Here is a 20,427-nt window from a genome sequence, read left to right on the forward strand (position 1 = left end):
ATGAGGAATCCAGATGCCTTAGCTACGCATTCAGGGATAAAGAAGTGGTTAATTACAAATTCAGTGTAAAATATCTAGTAACAGTATTATCTAATTTTAGAAATGGAGGAGTGAGGCACAGGGTGAGGAGAAGCAACTTGATGGAGACTAAGTCACAGAGCTGGGAAGCCCGTGTCATGAGCCATTAGGACACATTTAAACTGCCAACATACAGCCATCTTTAACTCCATAGTCTAAGTATTAAATTCAGTTCAGTTCAGTCACTCAGTCATGTCTGACTCTTTGTGACCCCATGGACTACAGCATGCCAGGCTTCCCTGTCCATCACCAACTCTTGGAGCTTGCTCAAACTCATGTCCATCGAATCGGTGATGCCATCCAGCCATCTCATCCCCTATCATCCCCTTCTCCTCTTGCCTTCAATCTTTCCCAGCATCAGGGTCTTTTTCCAATGAATCAGTTCTTTGCATCAGGTGGCCAAAGTATTGGAGCTTTAGAATCAGTCCTTCCAATGCATATTCAGGATTGATTGCATTTAGGATTGACTGGTTTACTCTCCTTGCAGTCCAAAGGACTCTCAAGAGTATTCTCTAAGCTCAGCTTTCTTTAGAGTCCAACTCTCACATCCATATATAACTATTGGAAAAACAATAGCTTTGTTGTTGACTAGAAGAACCTTGGTGAGCAAAGTAATGTCTCTGCTTTCTTTTTTAAATTGGAGGTTAATTACTTTACAATATCGTATTGGTTTCACCATACATCAACATGAATCCACCACAGGTATACATGTGTTCCCCATCCTGAACCCCCCTCCCTCCTCCCTCCCCGTACCATCCCTCTGGGTCGTCTCAGCGCACCAGCCCCAAGAATCCAATATCATGCATCAAACCTGGACTGGATATTCATTTCATATATGATATTATACATCTTTCAAAGCCATTCTCCCAAATCATCCCACCCTCGCCCTCTCCCACAGAGTCCAAAAGACCATTCTATACATCTGTGTCTCTTTTTCTGTCTCGCATACAGGGTTATCGTTACCATCTTTCTAAATTCCACATATATGCATTAGTATACTGTATTGATGTTTTTCTTTCTGGCTTGCTTCACTCTGTATAATAGGTTCCAGTTTCATCCACTTCATTAGAACTGATCCAAATGTATTGTTTTTAATGGCTGAGTAATACTCCATTGTGTATAAGTACCATAGCTTTCTTATCCATTCATCTGCTGATGGACATCTAGGTTGCTTCCAGGTCCTGGCTAATGTAAACAGTGCTGTGATGAACATTAGGGTATACGTGTCTCTTTCAATTCTGGTTTCTTCAGTGTGTATGCACAGCAGTGGGATTGCTGGGTCATAAGGCAGTTCTATTTCCAGCTTTTTAAGGAATTTCCACACTGTTCTCCATAGTGGCTGTACTAGTTTGCCTTCCAACCAACAGTGTAAGAGGGTTCCCTATTCTCCACACCCTCTCCAGCATTTATTGCTTGTAGACTTTTGGATCACAGCCATTCTGACTGGTGTGAAATGGTACCTCATTGTGATTTTGATTTGCATTTCTCTGATAATGAGTGATGTTGAGCATCTTTACATGTGTTTGTTAGCCATCTGTATGTCTAAACGTAAGACCAGAAACTATAAAACTCCTAGAGGAGAACATAGGCAAAACACTCTCCAATATAAATCACAGCAGAATCCTCTATGACCCCTCCCAGAATATTGGAAATAAAAGCAAAAATAAACAAATGGGACCTAATTAAACTTAAAAGCTTCTGCACAACAAAGGTAACTATAAGCAAGGTGAAAAGACAGCCTTCAGAATGGGAGAAAATAATAGCAAATGAAGCAACTGACAAACAACTAATCTCAGAAATATACAAGCAGCTCCTGCAGCTCAATTCCAGAAAAATAAATGACCCAATCAAAAAATGGGCCAAAGAACTAAATAGACATGTCTCTACTTTTTAATATGCTGTCTAGGTGGGTCATAGCTTTTCTTCCAAGGAGCAAGCAACTTTTAATTTCATGGCCACAGTCACGATCTGCAGTGACTTTGGAGCCCAAGAAAATAAAGCCTGTCACTGTTTCCATTGTTTCCCCATCTTCCGGCCATGAAGTGATGGGACTGGATGCCATGATCTTAGTTTTCTGAATGTTGCGCTTTAAGCCAATGTTTTCACTCTTCTTTTTCAATGTCATCAAGAAGCTCTTTAGTTCTTCTTTGCTTTCTGCCATAAGGGTGGTGTCATCTGTGTATCTGAGCTTCTTGATATTTCTCCTGGCAATCTTGATTCCAGCTTGTGCTTCACACAATCTAGCATTTCGCATTATGTACTCTGCATATAAGTTAAATAAGCAGGATAACAATGTACAGCCTTGACATACTCCTTTCCCAATTTGGAACCAGTCGGTTGTTCCATGCCCAGTCCTAAATGTTGCATTTTGACCTGCATACAGATTTCTCAGGAGGCAGGTCAGGTGGTCTGGTATTCCCATCTCTTGAAGAATTTTCCACACTTTGTTGTGATCCATACAGTTAAAGTCTTTGGCATAGTCAATAAAGAAGAAGTAGATGTTTTTCTGGAACTCTCTTGCTTTTTTGATGATCCAAAAGATGTTGGCAATTTGATATCTGGTTCTTCTGCCTTTTCTAAAACCAGCTTGAACATCTGGAAGTTTATGGTTCATTTACTGTTGAAGCCTGGCTTGGAAATTTTGAGCATTACTTTACTAGCATGTGAAATGAGTGCAATTGTGTGGTAGTTTGAACATTCTTTGGCATTGCCTCTCTTTGGGATTGGAATGAAAACTGACCCTTTCCAGTCCTGTGGCCACTGCTGAGTTTTCCAAATTTGCTGGCATATTGAGTGCAGCACTTTCACAGCATCATCTTTCAGGGTTTGAAATAGCTCGACTGGAATTCCATCACCTCCACTAGCTTTGTTTGTAGTGATGCTTTCTAAGGCCCACTTGACTTCACATTCCAGCATGTCTGGCTCTAGCTGAGTGATCACACCATCGTGATTATCTGGGTCATGAAGATCTTTTTTGTACAGTTCTGTGTATTCTTCCCACCTCTTAATATCTTCTGCTTCTGTTAGGTCACTACCATTTCTGTCCTTTATTGAGCCCATCTTTGCATGAAATGTTCCCTTGGTATCTCTAATTTTCTTGAAGAGATCTCTAGTCTTTAACATTCTATTTATTCCCTCTATTTCTTTGCATTCATCACTGAGGAAAGCTTTCTTATCTCTCCTTGCTATTCTTTGGAACTCCACATTAAAATGGGTATATCTTTCTTTCTCTTCTTTACTTTTCACTTCCCTTCTTTTCACAGCTATTTGTAAGGTCTTCTCAGATAGCCATTTTTATTTTTTGCATTTCTTTTTCTTGGGGATGGTCTTGATCCCTGTCTCCTGAACAATGTCACGAACCTCCGTCCATAGTTCATCAGGTACTCTGTCTATCAGATCTAGTCCCTTAAATCTATTTCTCACTACCATGGTATAATCATAAGGGATTTGATTTAGGTCAAACCTGAATGGTCTAGTGTTTATCTCCACTTTATTCAATTTCAGTCTGAATTTGGCAATTCATGATCTGAGCCACAGTCAGCTCCCAGTCTTATTTTTGCTGACTGTGTAGAACTTCTCCATCTTCGGCTGCAAAGAATATAATCAATCTGATTTCGGTGTCAACCATCTGGTGATGTCCATGTGTAGTCTTGTTTTATTGGAAAAGATGTTTGCTATGACCAGTGTGTTCATAGCAACGCACTTGGCAGAACTCTATTAGCCTTTGCCCTGCTTCATTCTGTACTCTAAGGCCAAATATACCTGTTACTCCAGGTGTTTCTTGACTTTCTACTTTTGCATTCCAGTCCCCTATAATGAAAAGGACATCTTTTTAGGGTGTTTGTTCTAGTAAGTCTTGTAGGTCTTCATAGAACTGTTCAACTTCAGCTTCTTCAGCATTACTGGTCAGGGCGTAGACTTGGATTACCATGATATTGAATAGTTTGCCTTGGAAATGAACAGAGATCATTCTGTCATTTTTGAGACTTCACCCAAGTACTGCATTTTGGACTCTTTTGTTGACTATGATGGCTACTCCATTTCTTCTAAGGGATTCCTGCCCACAGTAGTAGATCTAATGGTCATCTGAGTTAAATTCACCCATTCCAGTCCTTCTTAGTTCCCTGATTCCTAGAATGTATATGTGCACTCTTTTCATGTCCTGTTTGACCACTTCTGATTTACTTGATTCATGGACATAACATTTCAGGTTCCTCTGCAACATTGCTCTTTACAGCATTGAACCTTGCTTCTATCACCAGTCCCATCCCCAACTGGGTGTTGTTTTTGCTATGGCTCCATCCCTTCATTCTTTCTGGAGTTATTTCTCCACTGATCTCTATTAGCATATTGGGCACCTACCAACCTGGGGAGTTCATCTTTTAGTATCCTATCTTTTTGCCTTTTCATACTTTTCATGGGGTTCTCAAGGCAAGAATACTGAAGTGGTTTGCCACTCCCTTCTCCAGCGGACTACATTCTGTCAGAATCACAGTTGATGGAAATTTTGACCAAAAAGGAGCTGGAATAAGAAGGTTGAGATGCTTGTCTGAGTTAACACTGGTTGTTCTGAGTCCTCTCAGCAACAGCACCTGAATCCCATGCTCACCAGCCCAGGGCCTCCTCACCTTGTCACCCAGGGACGCTGGCCCTGGTGCATCTCTAAGGGATGGGTTGGTGGGTAATCCCTGTATCACAGAGATTTGGGGTTTATCATTTTACAGCTCTTCCTGATCAGCTTTCTCAGAGGATCCTCACAACTACCTTGTGAATGAGCAAAGTAAGTACTATCATTTCTATTTAGATAGGACATGAAGTTGGGAGGGAAAGTGGTATCCTAAGTATTCCCAAGATATTGCAGGTCATGGAGAAAGCCAGGAATGGTTTGTACTCATGGAATTCCAGAGCCACCACTGAAGGAAGAGGAGCCTGGAAAGAGGAGGAAATGTCCAGAATTGTGACTCTGTGGCCAAGAACCCTTGTGAACCAAACTGCACTATCTGGAGACGCATGTGTTTTTCCTGTTTCTCTCATCTGTGTCATGGTATCAATATGAAAAAAAGTGAAGAGGATGGAATTCCTAAAGAATAAATTCTAATCATCAGTCAGTTCAGTTCAGTCACTCAGTCGTGTCCGACTCTTTGTGACCCCATGAATCACAGCACGCCAGGCCTCCCTCTCCATCACCATCTCCCGGAGTTCACTCAGACTCATGTCCATCGAGTCAGTGATGCCATCCAGCCAGCTCATCCTCTGTTGTCCCCTTCTCCTCCTGCCCCCAATCCCTCCCAGCATCAGAGTCTTTTCCAATGAGTCAACTCTTCACATGAGGTGGCCAAAGTACTGGAGTTTCAGCTTCAGCATCAGTCCCTCCAAAGAATTCCCAGGGCTGATCTCCTTCAGAATGGACTGGTTGGATCTCCTTGCAGTCTGAGGGACTCTCAAGAGTCTTCTCCAACACCATAGTTCAAAAGCATCAATTCTTCGGCACTCAGCTTTCTTCACAGTCCAACTCTCACATCCATACATGACCACTGGAAAAACCATAGCCTTGACTAGATGGACCTTTGTTGGCAAAGTAATGTCTCTGCTTTTGAATGTGCTGTCTAGGTTGGTCATAACTTTCCAAAGAGTAAGCGTCTTTTAATTTCATGGCTGCAGTCACCATCTGCAGTGATTTTGGAGCCCAGAATAATAAAGTCTGACACTGTTTCCACTGTTTCCCCATCTATTTCCCATGAAGTGATAGGACCAGAGGCAATGATCTTCATTTTCTGAATGTTGAGCTTTAAGTCAAATTTTTCACTCTCCACTTTCACTTTCATTAAGAGGCTTTTTAGTTCCTCTTCACTTTCTGCCATAAGGGTGGTGTCATCTGTATATCTGAGGTTATTGATATTTCTCCCGGCAATCTTGATTCCAGCTTGTGCTTCATCCAGCCCAGCGTTTCTCATGATATATTCTGCATATAAGTTAAATAAGCAGGGTGACAATATATAGCCTTGACGTACTCCTTTTCCTATTTGGAACCAGTCTGTTGTTTCATGTCCAGTTCTAACTGTTGCTTCCTGACCTGCACATAGGTTTCTTAAGAGGCAAGTCAGGTGGTCTGGTATTCCCATCTCTTTCAGAATTTTCCACAGTTTATTGTGATCCACACAGTCAAAGGCTTTGGCATAGTCAAGAAAGCAGAAATAGATGTTTTTCTGGAACTCTCTTGCTTTTTTGATGATCCGGCGGATGTTGGCAATTTGATCTCTGGTTCCTCTGCCTTTTCTAAAACCAGCTTGAACATCAGGAAGTTCACAGTTCACATATTGCTGAAGTCTGGCTTGGAGAATTTTGAGCATTACTTTACTAGCATGTGAGATGAGTGAAATTGTGTGGTAGTTTGAGCATTCTTTGGCATTGCCTCTCTCTGGAATTGGAATGAAAACTGACCTTTTCCAGTCTTGTGGCCACTAGGTTTTCCAAATTCGCTGGCATACTGAGTGCAGCACTTTCACAGCATCATCTTTCAGGATTTGAAATAGCTCGACTGGAATTCCATCACCTCCACTAGCTTTGTTCGTAGTGATACTTTCTAAGGCCCACTTGACTTCACATTCCAAGGTGTCTAGCTCTAGGTGAGTGATCACACCATTGTGATTATCTTGATCGTGAAGATCTTTTTTGTATAGTTCTTCTGTGTATTCTCGCCACCTCTTCTTAATATCTTCTGCTTCTGTTAGGTCCATACCATTTCTGTCCTTTATCGAGCCCATTTTTGCAGGAAATGTTCCCTCGGTGGCTCTAATTTTCTTGAGGAGATCTCTAGTCTTTCCCATTCTGCTGTTTTCCTCTATTCTAATCATAAATGGGGAAATACAGGGCTGTCTGTTCTCTCTTCTATTAGACCTACAGATGAACAATTTCTTAACAACCACTGGTTTAACTGTGCATTTGACCCTTCCACAACCTTCATATTCATGGAGAGGGGTCCTTCCAGCTCCTTCCACATCTGAGCTTAAGTAAAGTCACTCGGGGTGTTATCAGTGGTTGTCAGGGAAAAAATCTGCTGAAATTTCAATTAGGAAAAAACCCCAAATTACAGTTTTTTAGCAGATTCACATTATTTGATTGGACAATATTCACAGTTGAAATGGACAGTTTCAGTAATCTGTTTTTCTATATAATTTAAAGCCTTTAATGACTAACCCAGCCTGGCAGATAACCTGGGAAGCAGAGGTAAGATCAAAATGAAGGGAGCTGTGCCAATGCTCTTTCCTTGAATACCCATTATAGACTGGTAACTTGTTCTCAAAAGCTCCCTAGCTTAGGTTAAATCCTTCAGATTTCATGCCTCTAAATTCTGTAGCAATTCAAATAGACTTTCTCTAAGATTTTTTTTTCTACGTGCAGATCGTACTAAATCCAGTCTCACAGAGGATTGAATATCACATTATTCAAACATATGCATACAATATATGGATTTACATCTATATTTCTGTGTGTGTATATATATATGCACATATGTATATGTGCATATATATATATACATATGTATATGTGCATATATATATATATATACACACACACAAACATACACATTTGTGCATCTTTTATTTATTGCCAGCTCTCTCAAAATCTTTACAGAAGTTGGTAGAAGGCGAGAATAGTATCTAAGCAAAATGTCAACACTCTTGAAGAAGGAAACAAAAGATTTCTTGGGTACAGTAAATATCCCTTCCTTGAAGCCCATTTTATTTCTTCCTTCCACATTCCTGGGAATTCCAAGGAGCCCAATCCAAGCTACACACACAATTCTCCCCATCTGATTGGATTTCAGGCCCATCTGATGGCCCACCTCACCATGGCCAATGCTTCTGCACATCTGTCTCACTATGGCACAGAGACAATGATGAGTACACAAGAAACATGTTGACCCAGAAGCAAGTGACCCTAGTCCTGATGCCCCAAGAAATAAGGGGAATCATTATTTAATATGTTTATAACCTATTTGGACCATACCAGTTGAGAATTCTAGCCAAAGTCTATGATTCCATATGAATAAGTGCAAAAATTCTAAGATAAATTCACTGAGAGTACATGGTGATTTTCATCAGTCAGAATAATTCTTTAGTTTGCAGAGAATGACAACCTACACCTAGAGCAGAAATCCCCATTAGCCAAATATTGAGGTGTCTGAGACAGGGTTTAGGGCTCATTCTCTCAAAAATTGACAGAGATGGGCGGGCTCGGCCGGTGAGGAAGCGCCTGGGCACGGCCTGCTGAGGCGCCTCATAGACGCCTGGGCTCGCCCGCCGCCCACCAGCTTCGCGCACTTCCCGTCCCACATGGCCAGGCACGGGGCAGGCCCGCCGGAGCCATGGAGGACGAGGTGATTCCCATTGCCAAGAAGATGGACAAGATGGTGCAGAAGAAGAACGCGGCTGGAGCATTGGATTTACTGAAGGAGCTTAAGAATATTCCCATGACCCTGGAACTATTACAGTCCACAAGAATTGGAATGTCAGTGAATGCTATTCGCAAGCAGAGCACAGATGAAGAAGTTACATCTTTAGCAAAGTCCCTCATCAAATCCTGGAATAAGTTATTAGATGGACCATCAACAGATAAAGACTCTGAAGAAAAGAAAAAAGATACTGCAGTTATGTCACAGAATAGCCCTGAAGCAAGAGAGCAAAGCAGCTCCAGTGGCAACATGAGCAGCAGAAATGATGGGACCAATGCCCGGGACACGGACGTCTCATCTTTCCCTCGGGCGCCAAGCACTTCTGATTCTGTGCCGTTAAGTGCAGGGAGATGCTGGCTGCTGCTCTCCGAAGAGGAAATGACTACATTGCCATTTGAGCTGACAAGGAAGAATTGGGATCTCACACTGAGGAAGATATCTATCAAGAAATAAGGAATACAGACATGAAATACAAAAATAGAATACAAAGTAGGATATAAAATCTTAAGGATGCCAAAAATCCAAATTTAAGGAAAAACGTGCTGTGTGGGAACATTCCTCCTGACTTGTTTGCTAGAATGACAGCAGAGGAGATGGCTAGTGATGAGCTCAAAGAGATGCGGAAAAACTTGACCAAAGAAGCCATCAGAGAGCACCAGATGGCCAAGATGGGCGGGACCCAGACGGACTTGTTCACGTGCGGCAAATGTAAAAAGAAGAACTGCACTTACACCCAGGTACAAACGCGGAGTCCTGATGAACCCATGACAACGTTTGTTGTCTGCAATGAGTGTGGAAACTGGTGAAAGTTCTGTTGAGTTGTAAGCGTTGGCAAAACATCTGGACCATTAAGAAGATGGATTTTCTAATTAGCTTTAAAGACTAGGTCAACTAGCTAGTTTTCCGGCAAATCAGATTTTTAAAGTAACTTGCCTCCCTTGGGTTAGTCTCTGGTTTTGACATAGTGTCCCTTCCTTAAACACCTTCTGTAATTTCAGGTCAGTAGGGAGACCACATAATGGTATCTGTTTCAAAACTTCTTTTTTTTCATTTTTATAAACTTTTGGCAGTTAATTTTTACCTTTTTTTTCTTCTTAAAAGAAAATGTAACAACTTTTTTACAATATAAAACATACGCAGTAGAATGTTACTCTTCTCAGTTAACACACAAGTGGAAATTACATTTTTTTTCCTATATTGGCATGTACCTGCAAATATTAAAAAAGGATAAGAGGCAGTGTAATTATAAGTTTATCAGACATGGTGTATATTCAAGTAATACTTGACCAGCTTATCTAAATTGTATATAATATTTGAACTAGCATATGAAATTCATTTTAATTATTCTGTTCACAAGTCTGGGATAATTAGATATTATTTTGCATTTGTAACTAACTGTGATCCTCATTTCTTGTAATTTCTTGTACATGTGTATTACTTGTTCTTAATAGATTTTAGCTCTTGGAAATATGACTTGACTTTGTTGAAATCAGTTTGGTTTGTTGTTTATTTACCTGTTTGACTTTGTAGTGTATTTTAGTTTTGCAGAACACCGTCATAATTTGGTATGCTTTTCATAAATCCCAGACAGGCAAAGAGTGGAAAGTTTGGACCATTTTTACCTTTTGTAGGAAGACACACTGGGAGGAAGATGTTAGCATTTTAAAATAGTGTGGTTCCTGTGAACAGTTCCTGACTTGACTTTGATTTGGAAATCTGTCCTGACTGAGGACTTTAAGGCTTAAATAGATCACTAAGCTGTGGTCTTTCCATATGGAGACTGATGGAGCACATTTTGACTTGCTGCCTCTGTTACACAGGAGTAAGGCTGAGGGACAGATGAGTGTGTGGGCTATAACATGGCCCACGTTTATGGGACAGACCTTGCAGTTAAGTGTGTGCCATCTGCTTGGTTGGGAATAAGGAAGAATGATCTCACACTGGCTGTAGCACATCTTGAATCCCCAGTTACGAGGACCACATCTCATCCTGCTCCATCGCCACTCTCCAACCTCTATGGAAAGACTTCAGCACCAGTTTGTATGCCCCTCCTCCCTCCCTTTCCCCACTGCTCACCGCAGGTCAGTTTGATGCAGTAGAGAAAACATCCAGAAGTCTACATGAAGACCCCACATGTAAGAATTTGCCACTGGTGCCATCCCACCTCCACTTTGTCAGGTCACAGAGTAACCTTTTATCACTTGGAAAATAACATGAATTTTGGAAAGAATGAGTGTAAGATTAAAATAGTCCCACTTTTAAGTGAGCCATTTTTAAATCTGTAATTCAATAAAGTTTCTTGTTATTAAAAAAAAAATTGACAGAGATGGTAAGACCATACACCCACTCTTAATTTTAGGAAAATCTGGGATATATCAACACTTTAAAAGGATGGTGGTGAGAATTAAATGAGATTATGTATATAAAGTGCTTACCAGTCTATGTATGACAAATAGAATAGAAACTCTAAGCCCATTGTTACCACCCTTCAGGGTATTCTGGGCGCCATCAATCGGGAGAGGAAAGATGGTGTATTAATAGATTTAAGGCCCAAAGGGCTTAAGAATCCCATGAATTTGGACCCTTAGAGGCCATTCAAGCTCACCACTAGAACAGCCTAGTATATCCAAGGATATATCTGAGTGGTGGTGTTCTTTTCTAGATGTGGTGATGATGTCACATGTATTAAAGTGACTGTTGCTTTTCTCTGGCCACAAAGAGAATTGAATCTGAGGTCTATTTTGTTTGTACTTTCAAAAATACTATGACCAATAATCCTCATGCCTACTACAGTTTTTGTCCTCTCTATATTTTCTTCTCAGCTCTAGGCCTTCCAAAGATTGATCACCTTAGGAATATGACAGCAAGTCAACATTTTTGGAGAAGTTTATTTTCTTATTCCATATTCTCTGTTTCAAGCTCTGCTTCTTCTTGGTAAAGACTTACTGTTATGACACTCTTGAGCATTTATGGGAGACTAAGATGACACCAGCCCTATGACAGAAAGTGAAGAGGAGCTCAAAAGCCTCTTGATGAAAGTGAAAGTGGAGAGTGAAAAAGTTGGCTTAAAGCTCAACATTCAGAAAACAAAGATCATGGCATCTGGTCCCATCACTTTATGGGAATTACATGGGGAAACAGTGGAAACAGTGTCAGACTTTATTTTTTGGGACTCCAAAATCACTGCAGATGGTGACTGCAGCCATGAAATTAAAAGACGCTTACTCCTTGGAAGAAAAGTTATGACCAACCTAGATAGCATATTCAAAAGCAGAGACATTACTTTGCCGACTAAGGTCCGTCTAGTCAAGGCTATGGTTTTTCCTGTGGTCATATGTGGATGTGAGAGTTGGACTGTGAAGAAGGCTGAGCGCCAAAGAATTAATGCTTTTGAACTGTGGTGTTGGAGAACTCTTGAGAGTCCCTTGGACTGCAAGGAGATCCAACCAGTCCATTCTGAAGGAGATCAGCCCTGGGATTTCTTTGGAATGATGCTAAAGCTGAAACTCCAGTATTTTGGCCACCTCATGTGAAGAACTGATTCACTGGAAAAGACTCTGACGCTGTGAGGGATTGGGGGCAGGAGGAGAAGGGGACGACAGAGGATGAGATGGCTGGATGGCATCACTGACTCGATGGACATGAGTCTGAGTGAACTCTGGGAGATAGTGATGGACAGGGAGGCCTGGCATGCTGCAATTCATGGGGTCACAAAGAGTCGGACATGACTGAGCGACTGAACTGAACTGAACTGAATGAAAAAAGTGGTAGACCTTTTAATTAACTAAACCAAACAAGATTATTCAATAAGATATTCCAAAGATAAGATCGATTTGACATTTTCTATTTCATGCACCATGAACTGGTATATTGATATCAATGGAAGTACAAAGGAGCTGGGATTCGAAATCAATGAAACTGAAGTTTTCTCTCCTCATTACTGAGGCTGTTTTATCCTGAAATTAGCAGTATCTATCCCTGTCCTACATCATACAAAAACATGCAATTGATTCTGATTATAAGGGCTAATGAACCATGTGCTAAGCACACAGCAGGCCAGTCAGCTTTAGAAAACCAACCTTGGCCTAGCTTGTTGTAGCTAAGGAACAGAACTTTCACAAAATCTTTTCAAAGTAATTAGCAATCACTGTCAAAATGTGACACCTCTTTACTGAAAGACTGCTTCTGAGGATAAGTAACATAGCTGAACCCAACAGGACACCTTTGTAAAATAAGTTTGCCGAAAAGAAAAACTAAAAAGATATATCTTTGCAGTAAGAGTACTCTGCCTCTGAGACTCAGCTTACTTCTCACTGGGAACAGTGGAAGCCTTTGCCCATAGGTTGCACTGCACAGAAATTCATTGCTGCATTTCTGTGTGTAGCCTTTGATAAATGCATTTCACTTCCAAAATGAACACGTGGAAAGTTGCCACAGCTTGAATCACTAAAAAGCATACAGAACTAAACCACAACAAAAAAGCATTCCAAATGAGCATTCTAAATGAGGAGATGAGAGCTGAGAGGACCCAACACCGTTCTTTAGAATCTCAAGTTCACAGATAAAACAAAGGCTGGATAGAAGGTATGTCTATGGTATTTCTATCTTTTTGTTTTAAAGACACCTTACAACAGAGCAATTGCCACTTAAAAAGAAATTCTTACAAAAACAAAAAAGACATTTTCTGAGATGACTTTGATCCCTTACTTGAATTATTGGCTTAAAGGCTTTGTATCCTCAATAACTGCTCTTTATTTTCCTTGTTCAGCTATTACTTTTCAACTTATCATTTATTAATCTTTTCTTTGTAAGTAACCACACCTGGTCTTATCAAAAAAAAAAAATGGTACAACAAATACTTGTCTTCTGTGGTAATGGGTTTCCCTAGGGGCTCACAAGAAGAACCCCTGGAGAAGGGCATGGCTAAAAGAAAGCTGAGCACCGAAGAACTGATGCTTTTGAACTATGGTGTTGGAGAAGACTTTTGAGAGTCCCTTGGACTGCAAGGAGATCAAACCAGTCAATCCTGAAGGAAAACAGTCTTAAATATACATTGGAAGGACTGATGCTGAAGCTGAAGCTCCAATACTTTGGCTAACTGATGCAAAGAACTAACTCATTGGAAAAGACCCTGATGCTGGGAAAGATTGAAGGCAGGAGGAAAAGGGAATGACAGCAGGTGAGATGGTTAGATGGCATCACCGACTCTACAGACATGAGCTTGAGCAAGCTCTGGGAGTTGGTGATGGACAGGGAGGCCTGGCTTGCTGCAGTCCATGGGGTTGCAAAGAGTCAGACATGACTGAGTGACCGAACTGAACTGAACTGAACCCACTCTAGTATTCTTGCCTGAAGAATTCCATAGACAGAAGAGACTAGTGGCTCCTGTTTATCGGGTCACAAAGAATCAGAAATGACTGAGCAATCAACACTTTCTCTTTTCTGTGGTAATAAGACACATAATTTAGTTCATCTAGGCTATCTTTCCATGCGAGGTGATTCTGTTATTAAATGCCCTCACAGTAAAGAGAATCCATGCCAGACACCTGGAAGGCAGAGGGAGAACCACTTACCCAGCATGTCGCTGCTTCAGACCAACCTTGACGTGACTGTGTAGACACTCCTGCCCCAGGTGATCCTCATGTTAACTCAGCCTCCCAATCACAACTGCACCTTTCTCTTACAAACATGACCTTTCACTTAAGATAACAGGACACATTGTCAGGCTGAAAGGATCACCCTCAGCCCCTGTGAAAAGACCTTAAGAAACAGACTCTGTGCTCTTCCTGTGAGAACTGTGACAGGACTGTTACATTACCTGGATGAAATCAAGAAATGTCAGGGGCAGCAAGTCATCCATATCGCCAATGTCTTTAGAGAAACGATTCATAATTCTTCCTGCAAGAACAGGACACAAGTAATTACTTCCCCAGATAAGTAAGCCCTTTAAGAGAAACAATTCATGAACAAACCAAAACAATATTTTTAAACTATATGCATTTATTATAGAGTCATATGAAATAAGCTGATGTCAGTGGTAAAGAAAGAGAAAATAGGATGATATCTAAACAGAGATAAAATTCTACCAAATAGCAGTGGGTGGGATGTTGAAATTGAGCCCTGATTTTTAAAAGAATGGGGGGAATCTTCTTGGCAGCATCAAGAAGAGTTGGTGAATTTGAGAATCTTCTCCCTTTTTAGATCCATCCTAAGACTCATTCCAAGTGCTAAGTCAGTAAATAAACACTTGCAAAATACTTCAATTAATCCCAATCATTATACTAATTTTGCTTTAGTTATCAAAATTAATTCTGATGTGATACTTTTAAAATAAACATTATTATTATCTCTCTGTAAATTTTTTTTTCCCACAAAATGGTTCACAACAAGTCACATTTCAGGAAATTGTAGATTCCTGTAGTCTTCATGTTGTGAGTTTACTATCATGGTAATGTCATTATTTTCACAGGTGTACCAGATGTGACAAACATAGACTCATGCTTAAGCATCTAAGAAGACCAGAGGGATGTAGGCAGGAAAATGGCAATATTATGTAATGATTAAAGATCACTTATCATTATTGATTTTATTTCCCTTCTCAAAATCCACAAAAACAGTATATCCTAAAGGCTGCAAGACTGGAAGACTAGAACTAATTTCTAATGAATATCTAGTCCTTTAATGATCAAATTTTAAAAAATTGAAGCTACACACACACACACACACACACGCACGCACACACACGACTTTGGTGTAGCAACTCCTGTTACCTAGACCCCTGAATTTCTTTTATAACTGAGACTCCAGGAAGCCAGCCTGCAGATGAGACATGGGAACCTGACCTGCTCTTCCTGACCTCTGTCAGAGATGACTTCCTCCCAAGGCCTGCACAGCAAGCCACAGCTGGACCGTGAATGAGCAGCAGCTGAGGGCTGAGTTTCTGTGGCCTGACTGTGGCTCTGCTGTCCTCCACAGGGCACCTGGCTGGCAGAAGCACAGGGTCTGCCCATGCCAGGAGCTGGAGCTACTGGAATATTTCACCCTTACCCAGGCTATCACAGCCTGTGTCTCAATTTTCCTTTCTCAGGTTTAGGAAATACAGACTCCAGAAACTGTCTCTCAGTGACACTTTTGCAGGCCCAGTGACAACTTCTCTGAGCCTCTAGGAATGCCTGCTTTAGAGGGCAAATCTCAGGATTTAACAGGCTCATGCAGGTGAAAGAACCCAGTCACGATGCCACAGTGTAAGATGATGACTCTGAGCCCCAGGTTCTGCAGCATCACGTCCCCTGGGAAAGTCCACCAGGAGCTGCAGGAGAAACTTGGTAAAATGCAGATTCTGATTCAGGAGTGCTGGGGGAGCCAGAGAGTCTGCATACCCTCCAAGCTGGCAGGTGACACCCTTTCTGCTATTGTCCAGGCGGTTTAGAGGGGCAAGAAACCGGGTTATTATTTAATCAGTTGTGCTTCAGGAACATTAAAATCAGATGGGAAGTTTTGCAGATATTCTTACAAAAGTTGTGACCTCTCTGGTCATTTTTATACTTCTCAAAGTAGCAATTTTGAAATAAATAAAATACATGTCAAAAATGTTAAAAATGTGGTTTAAATACTTGTAATTTCTTTGAAAAATGCTACTTTTTAACATTGGCAAGATTCAGAAACACTACAAGTATGATTTGGCTTAGAAAGTATTGAAGGCAGTACTGAAAATTTTTAAAATAAAGTGAACAGTATGTAAAAACTACCCCTTTACCTTTCACCGGATATGTGAACCTTAAGGTCTGAGAGACCAAGGGTTGGCAAAGAGTGTAGAATACAAGAATAGAAACAATGAGAAAAAAACATCTCCCCACATAGTGACTACACAAACTGAACCTAATATCAAAGATCATCAAAAAACTAAGCACTTATTCACCAGTGAGCTGAGTGTAAAAAAATGTGAGATCAGAAAGTTCAACAGTTTCTTCCTTGCTCTAAGAAACATTAAGAGAACATATGGTGTTTGCAGAATATTTCCTCTGGCTTTGGGATAAACTGGGCTTCCTAAGGGGCTCAGTGGTAAAGAATCTGCCTGCCAATATAGAGAGAAGCAGGAGACAGGGGTTCAATCCCTGATTCGAGAAGATCCCCTGGAGGAGTAAATAGCAACCCACTCCAGTATTCTTGCCTGAAAAAATCCCATGGACAGAGGAGCTTGGTGGGCTACAGTCCATGGGGTCATATAAAGGACACAACTGAGCTACTGAGCACACTTTACCTACAGCTGTGATATCAAGTTCACAGCCTTGTAGTAATAAAGTTTTCTCAGAAGTCTCCAAATGAAACATTAAATCCTTATCATGAATTCCTTTCACATACATGCCATAACTCTTCATCCAAATAACATGAGGTCCCTGATGGAAGATCTCCAGGGATGTAGAGGGAAGGGGAAGAGGGATTCAGATGAACAGGGGGAAGCCAATCCATTTTCAGACTGGTCTGTGTTAGAGGATTTCTCACATTAAACTGAATCTTGTCTTCCTAAAACATCCTTACTTATTCTGCCCTTATAACCGTACAAGGTGAATCTAATTTCTCTTGATATGACAGCCTTTCAAATACTTGAGTGAAATGAATCATATTCTTTGTAGCAACTATTCCTTGGTGCCTCAATGATCCCTCATAAGGCATGGTCCTATATTGTCTGCAGTCTCTTGACCAGACCCAGACAGCCAGTGTCAGTTAATGCCTTGTGCCCAAGTCTTGATTACTTTAGGGTAAAGTGGTATCACCACCTCCCCTCATCCTGCATAGACAGTCACAAAGCTACAACCACAGTAAATTCCAGAGGCCAGATCATGTTTTGGACACATCACTTCCATCTGTAAGCACAGGTAGATTTGGGGGGAACAATTTAACAATATGCGTAAACTACTCTAAGAGTGCATCCCTTCCAACCCAGAAAATCCATGTCTGGGATTACATCCCCAGGAGTCAGTAAGTGCATCAATCTGTTGAATGTGGCATATTTATAAAGTCATCTGAGCAAGTCTGAAACAAGTCTGTAATGTATTACGTGCAACTTTAATTTTTTTTCTGCCCATTCTTATTTCTCTACACTGTGTATTATTTGTGTAAAAATGTAAAGTAGAGGGAGGACAAGGAGGAGGAGGAAGAAAGGGGTGATAGAGAGGATCAGGGGAAGGGGAAAGAGAAAGGCAGAGAGAAACAGGGGCAGAGAGATAACCCCCCTTGAAGACCATGATAGCCAAGAACCAATTAGTGTCCTCCTAACTGCTCTGGTTCACAGTTTTCTGTCTTGTCCACAAGACATAATATCACAAAAGATGCCATTGAACTTGTCAAAATACAAATTCATGATGATTGTATTTTAAGAACCGAGTCTACTCTAAGCTAGATTCAGTCACCTTTAAAATTCTGACACTTGACCCACAACTAGAATGTCTCAGCTTAGTTATAAACAAACTGTTTCTTAAAACTTTGAAGTTCCTACATCTGGTCTTTGCTATATCTTTTTAAGCAACAAAAATTAAATATTTATGTATCATAAAATATCAAGGTATATTTTTACTGAGGTATATTTTACATCTCATAAAATTCACCCATTTCAGGTGCACAATTCAATTGGACTGGATTTTAGTAACTTTACTGAGTGATGCAACCACTATCAAAAATCAGTTTTAAGATATTTTTATGCTCCAATTAAGATCTCTCCTGCAATTTACAGTGATTCCCTATCCCCCTTCCACCCTCAGGCAACCACTACTCTACTTTCTTTCTCTATAAATTTGCTTTTTCAGAACATAACATCCAAATGGAATTGTATAATATGGGGTCTCTGGGTCTGGCTTCTTTCATTCAGCCTAAGGTGCCTAAGGTTTCTGTGGTTCACCAGTGACATAGTATTTGTCTTTTTGAGTGCTATTTTTTTTTTTTAACCAAAGAACTAGTCTTATATAATTATAGTTAAGTCACTCAGTCATGTACGACACTTTGCGACCCCATGAATCACAGCACACCAAGCCTCCCTGTCCATCACCAACTCCTGGAGTTCACTCAAACTCACGTCCATCGAGTTGGTGATGCCATCCAGCCATTTCATCCTCTGTCGTCCCCTTCTCCTCCTGCCCCCAATCCCTCCCAGCATCAAAGTCTTTTCCAATGAGTCAACTCTTCGCATGAGGTGGCCAAAGTACTGGAGTTTCAGCTTTAGCATCATTCCTTCCAAAGAACACCCAGGACCAATCTCCTTTAAAATGGACTGGTTGGATCTCCTTGCAGTCCAAGGGACTCTCAAGAGTCTTCTCCAACACCACAGTTCAAAAGCATCAATTCTTCAGCACTCAGCTTTCTTCACAGTCCAACTCTCACATCCATACATGACCACTGGAAAAACCATAGCCTTGACTAGACGGACCTTTGTTGGTAAAATAATGTCTCTGCTTTTTAATATGCTGTCTAAGTTGGTCATAACTTTTAGTCATCAGAAAAAAAAACTCCATATCAGGTCACGCAAGTAAGAGCAGATATGTTCTGTGACTCTTCAATATTGTGAACTTCTTTATACGTGTCCATGGTTAGATTCATTAATGGTTCCTGAACCTAACTTTTTTGAAAAGAATCAGCCATTGGTTTGACAGCCCTGCAGAAAGTCAGACGCCAGGAGTGCAGTGCCAAAGCCAGGCTTTGAGTCCAGTGAAGTGTAGAGGGGCAGGGTGGGGAGGATAATAAAAGACTCACTGTCCCACTGAGAAGTTGGATCTACATCCATGCAACATATTGAAAAAGAAGCACAGTCTCTCCAAAGAGGCATAGCAAACATGCCATGCAGGGGCATGGATTAAAACTGGGCCAAAGAGGAGTAAAGCCTGCAGATGATCACCAGGCTGAAAAGGATCCCTGTGTGCATGAGAGAGCCACTAAGGGAGGTGGGCCAGCATGGACTTCCTGCATCATTCTACATAAACTAATTCAGCTTGGGTGAGCCTGAGACTAGGACCTCAAGCTATAGAAGTCGTAGTTTCATATTTTCTTTGTTTTTGTTAAAATTAACAAAACTTAATTGCTGTTAGAATAGGTCATCAATACGGTGGCTGCTCAAAGAAGTTTATGAAACTAAAAGAGCAACAGAAATATTAATAGGAAACCACCAGTGGAAAACCGCCAAGTAATGGTCCTCCTCTGGCCTTCAGCAGCAAGACGCCTTTAGGTAACTCATTCAACCTCCACTGAGAGGAAAATCCCTCATCTGTAAAAGGGATATGATGAAAATCACAGGATAAAAGATCATGAAGATGAAAGAGATTATGTGTATGCAGATACCATCTAAATTACGAAGTTAAGTTCAGTTCAGTCGCTCAGTCATGTCTGACTCTGTGATCCCATGGACTGCAGCACACCAGGCCTCCCTGTCTATCTCCAACTCCCAGAGCTTACTCAAACACATGTCCATCGAGTCTGATGCCATCCAACCATCCCTTCCTCTGTCATCCCCTTCTCCTCCTGCCTTCAATCTTTCCCAGCATCAGGGTCTTTTCCAATGGGTCACTTCTTTGCATCAGGTGGCCAAAGTATTGGAGCTTCAGCTTTAGCATCAGTCCTTCAAATGAATATTCAGGACTGATTACCTTTAGGATGGACTGGTTTGATCTCCTTGCAGTCCAAGGGACTCTCGAGAGTCTTCTCCAACACCTCAGGTCAAAAGCATTAATTTTTTGGCACTCAGCTTTGTTTATAGTCCAATTCTCACATCCATACATGATTACTGGAAAAACCACAGCTTTGAGGACCTTTGTTGGCAAAGTAATTTCTCTGCTTTTTTTTATTATTTTACTTTATTTTACAATACTGTATTGGTCTTGCCATACATCAACATGAATCTCTGCTTTCTA

At 40.9% G+C, this 20,427-nt stretch overlaps 1 protein-coding gene and 1 pseudogene across 1 annotated transcript in view; one reads left to right on the plus strand and one right to left on the minus strand.

Annotated features, from left to right (window-relative positions):
• Positions 1-20,427, minus strand: part of LOC128071129 (ATP-binding cassette sub-family C member 4-like) — a gene marked incomplete at its 5' end in the record, with an annotated part of 175,799 nt that overhangs the window by 79,294 nt on the left and 76,078 nt on the right. The window contains 1 exon segment of the mRNA XM_052664095.1: positions 14,352-14,431. Coding sequence (XP_052520055.1) covers positions 14,352-14,431 — 80 coding nt within the window.
• Positions 8,432-9,351, plus strand: LOC128071128 (transcription elongation factor A protein 1-like; annotated as a pseudogene).

This window comes from Budorcas taxicolor, unplaced genomic scaffold (genome assembly GCF_023091745.1).
Source record: "Budorcas taxicolor isolate Tak-1 unplaced genomic scaffold, Takin1.1 scaffold171, whole genome shotgun sequence".
Taxonomy (NCBI): Eukaryota; Metazoa; Chordata; class Mammalia; order Artiodactyla; family Bovidae; genus Budorcas; species Budorcas taxicolor.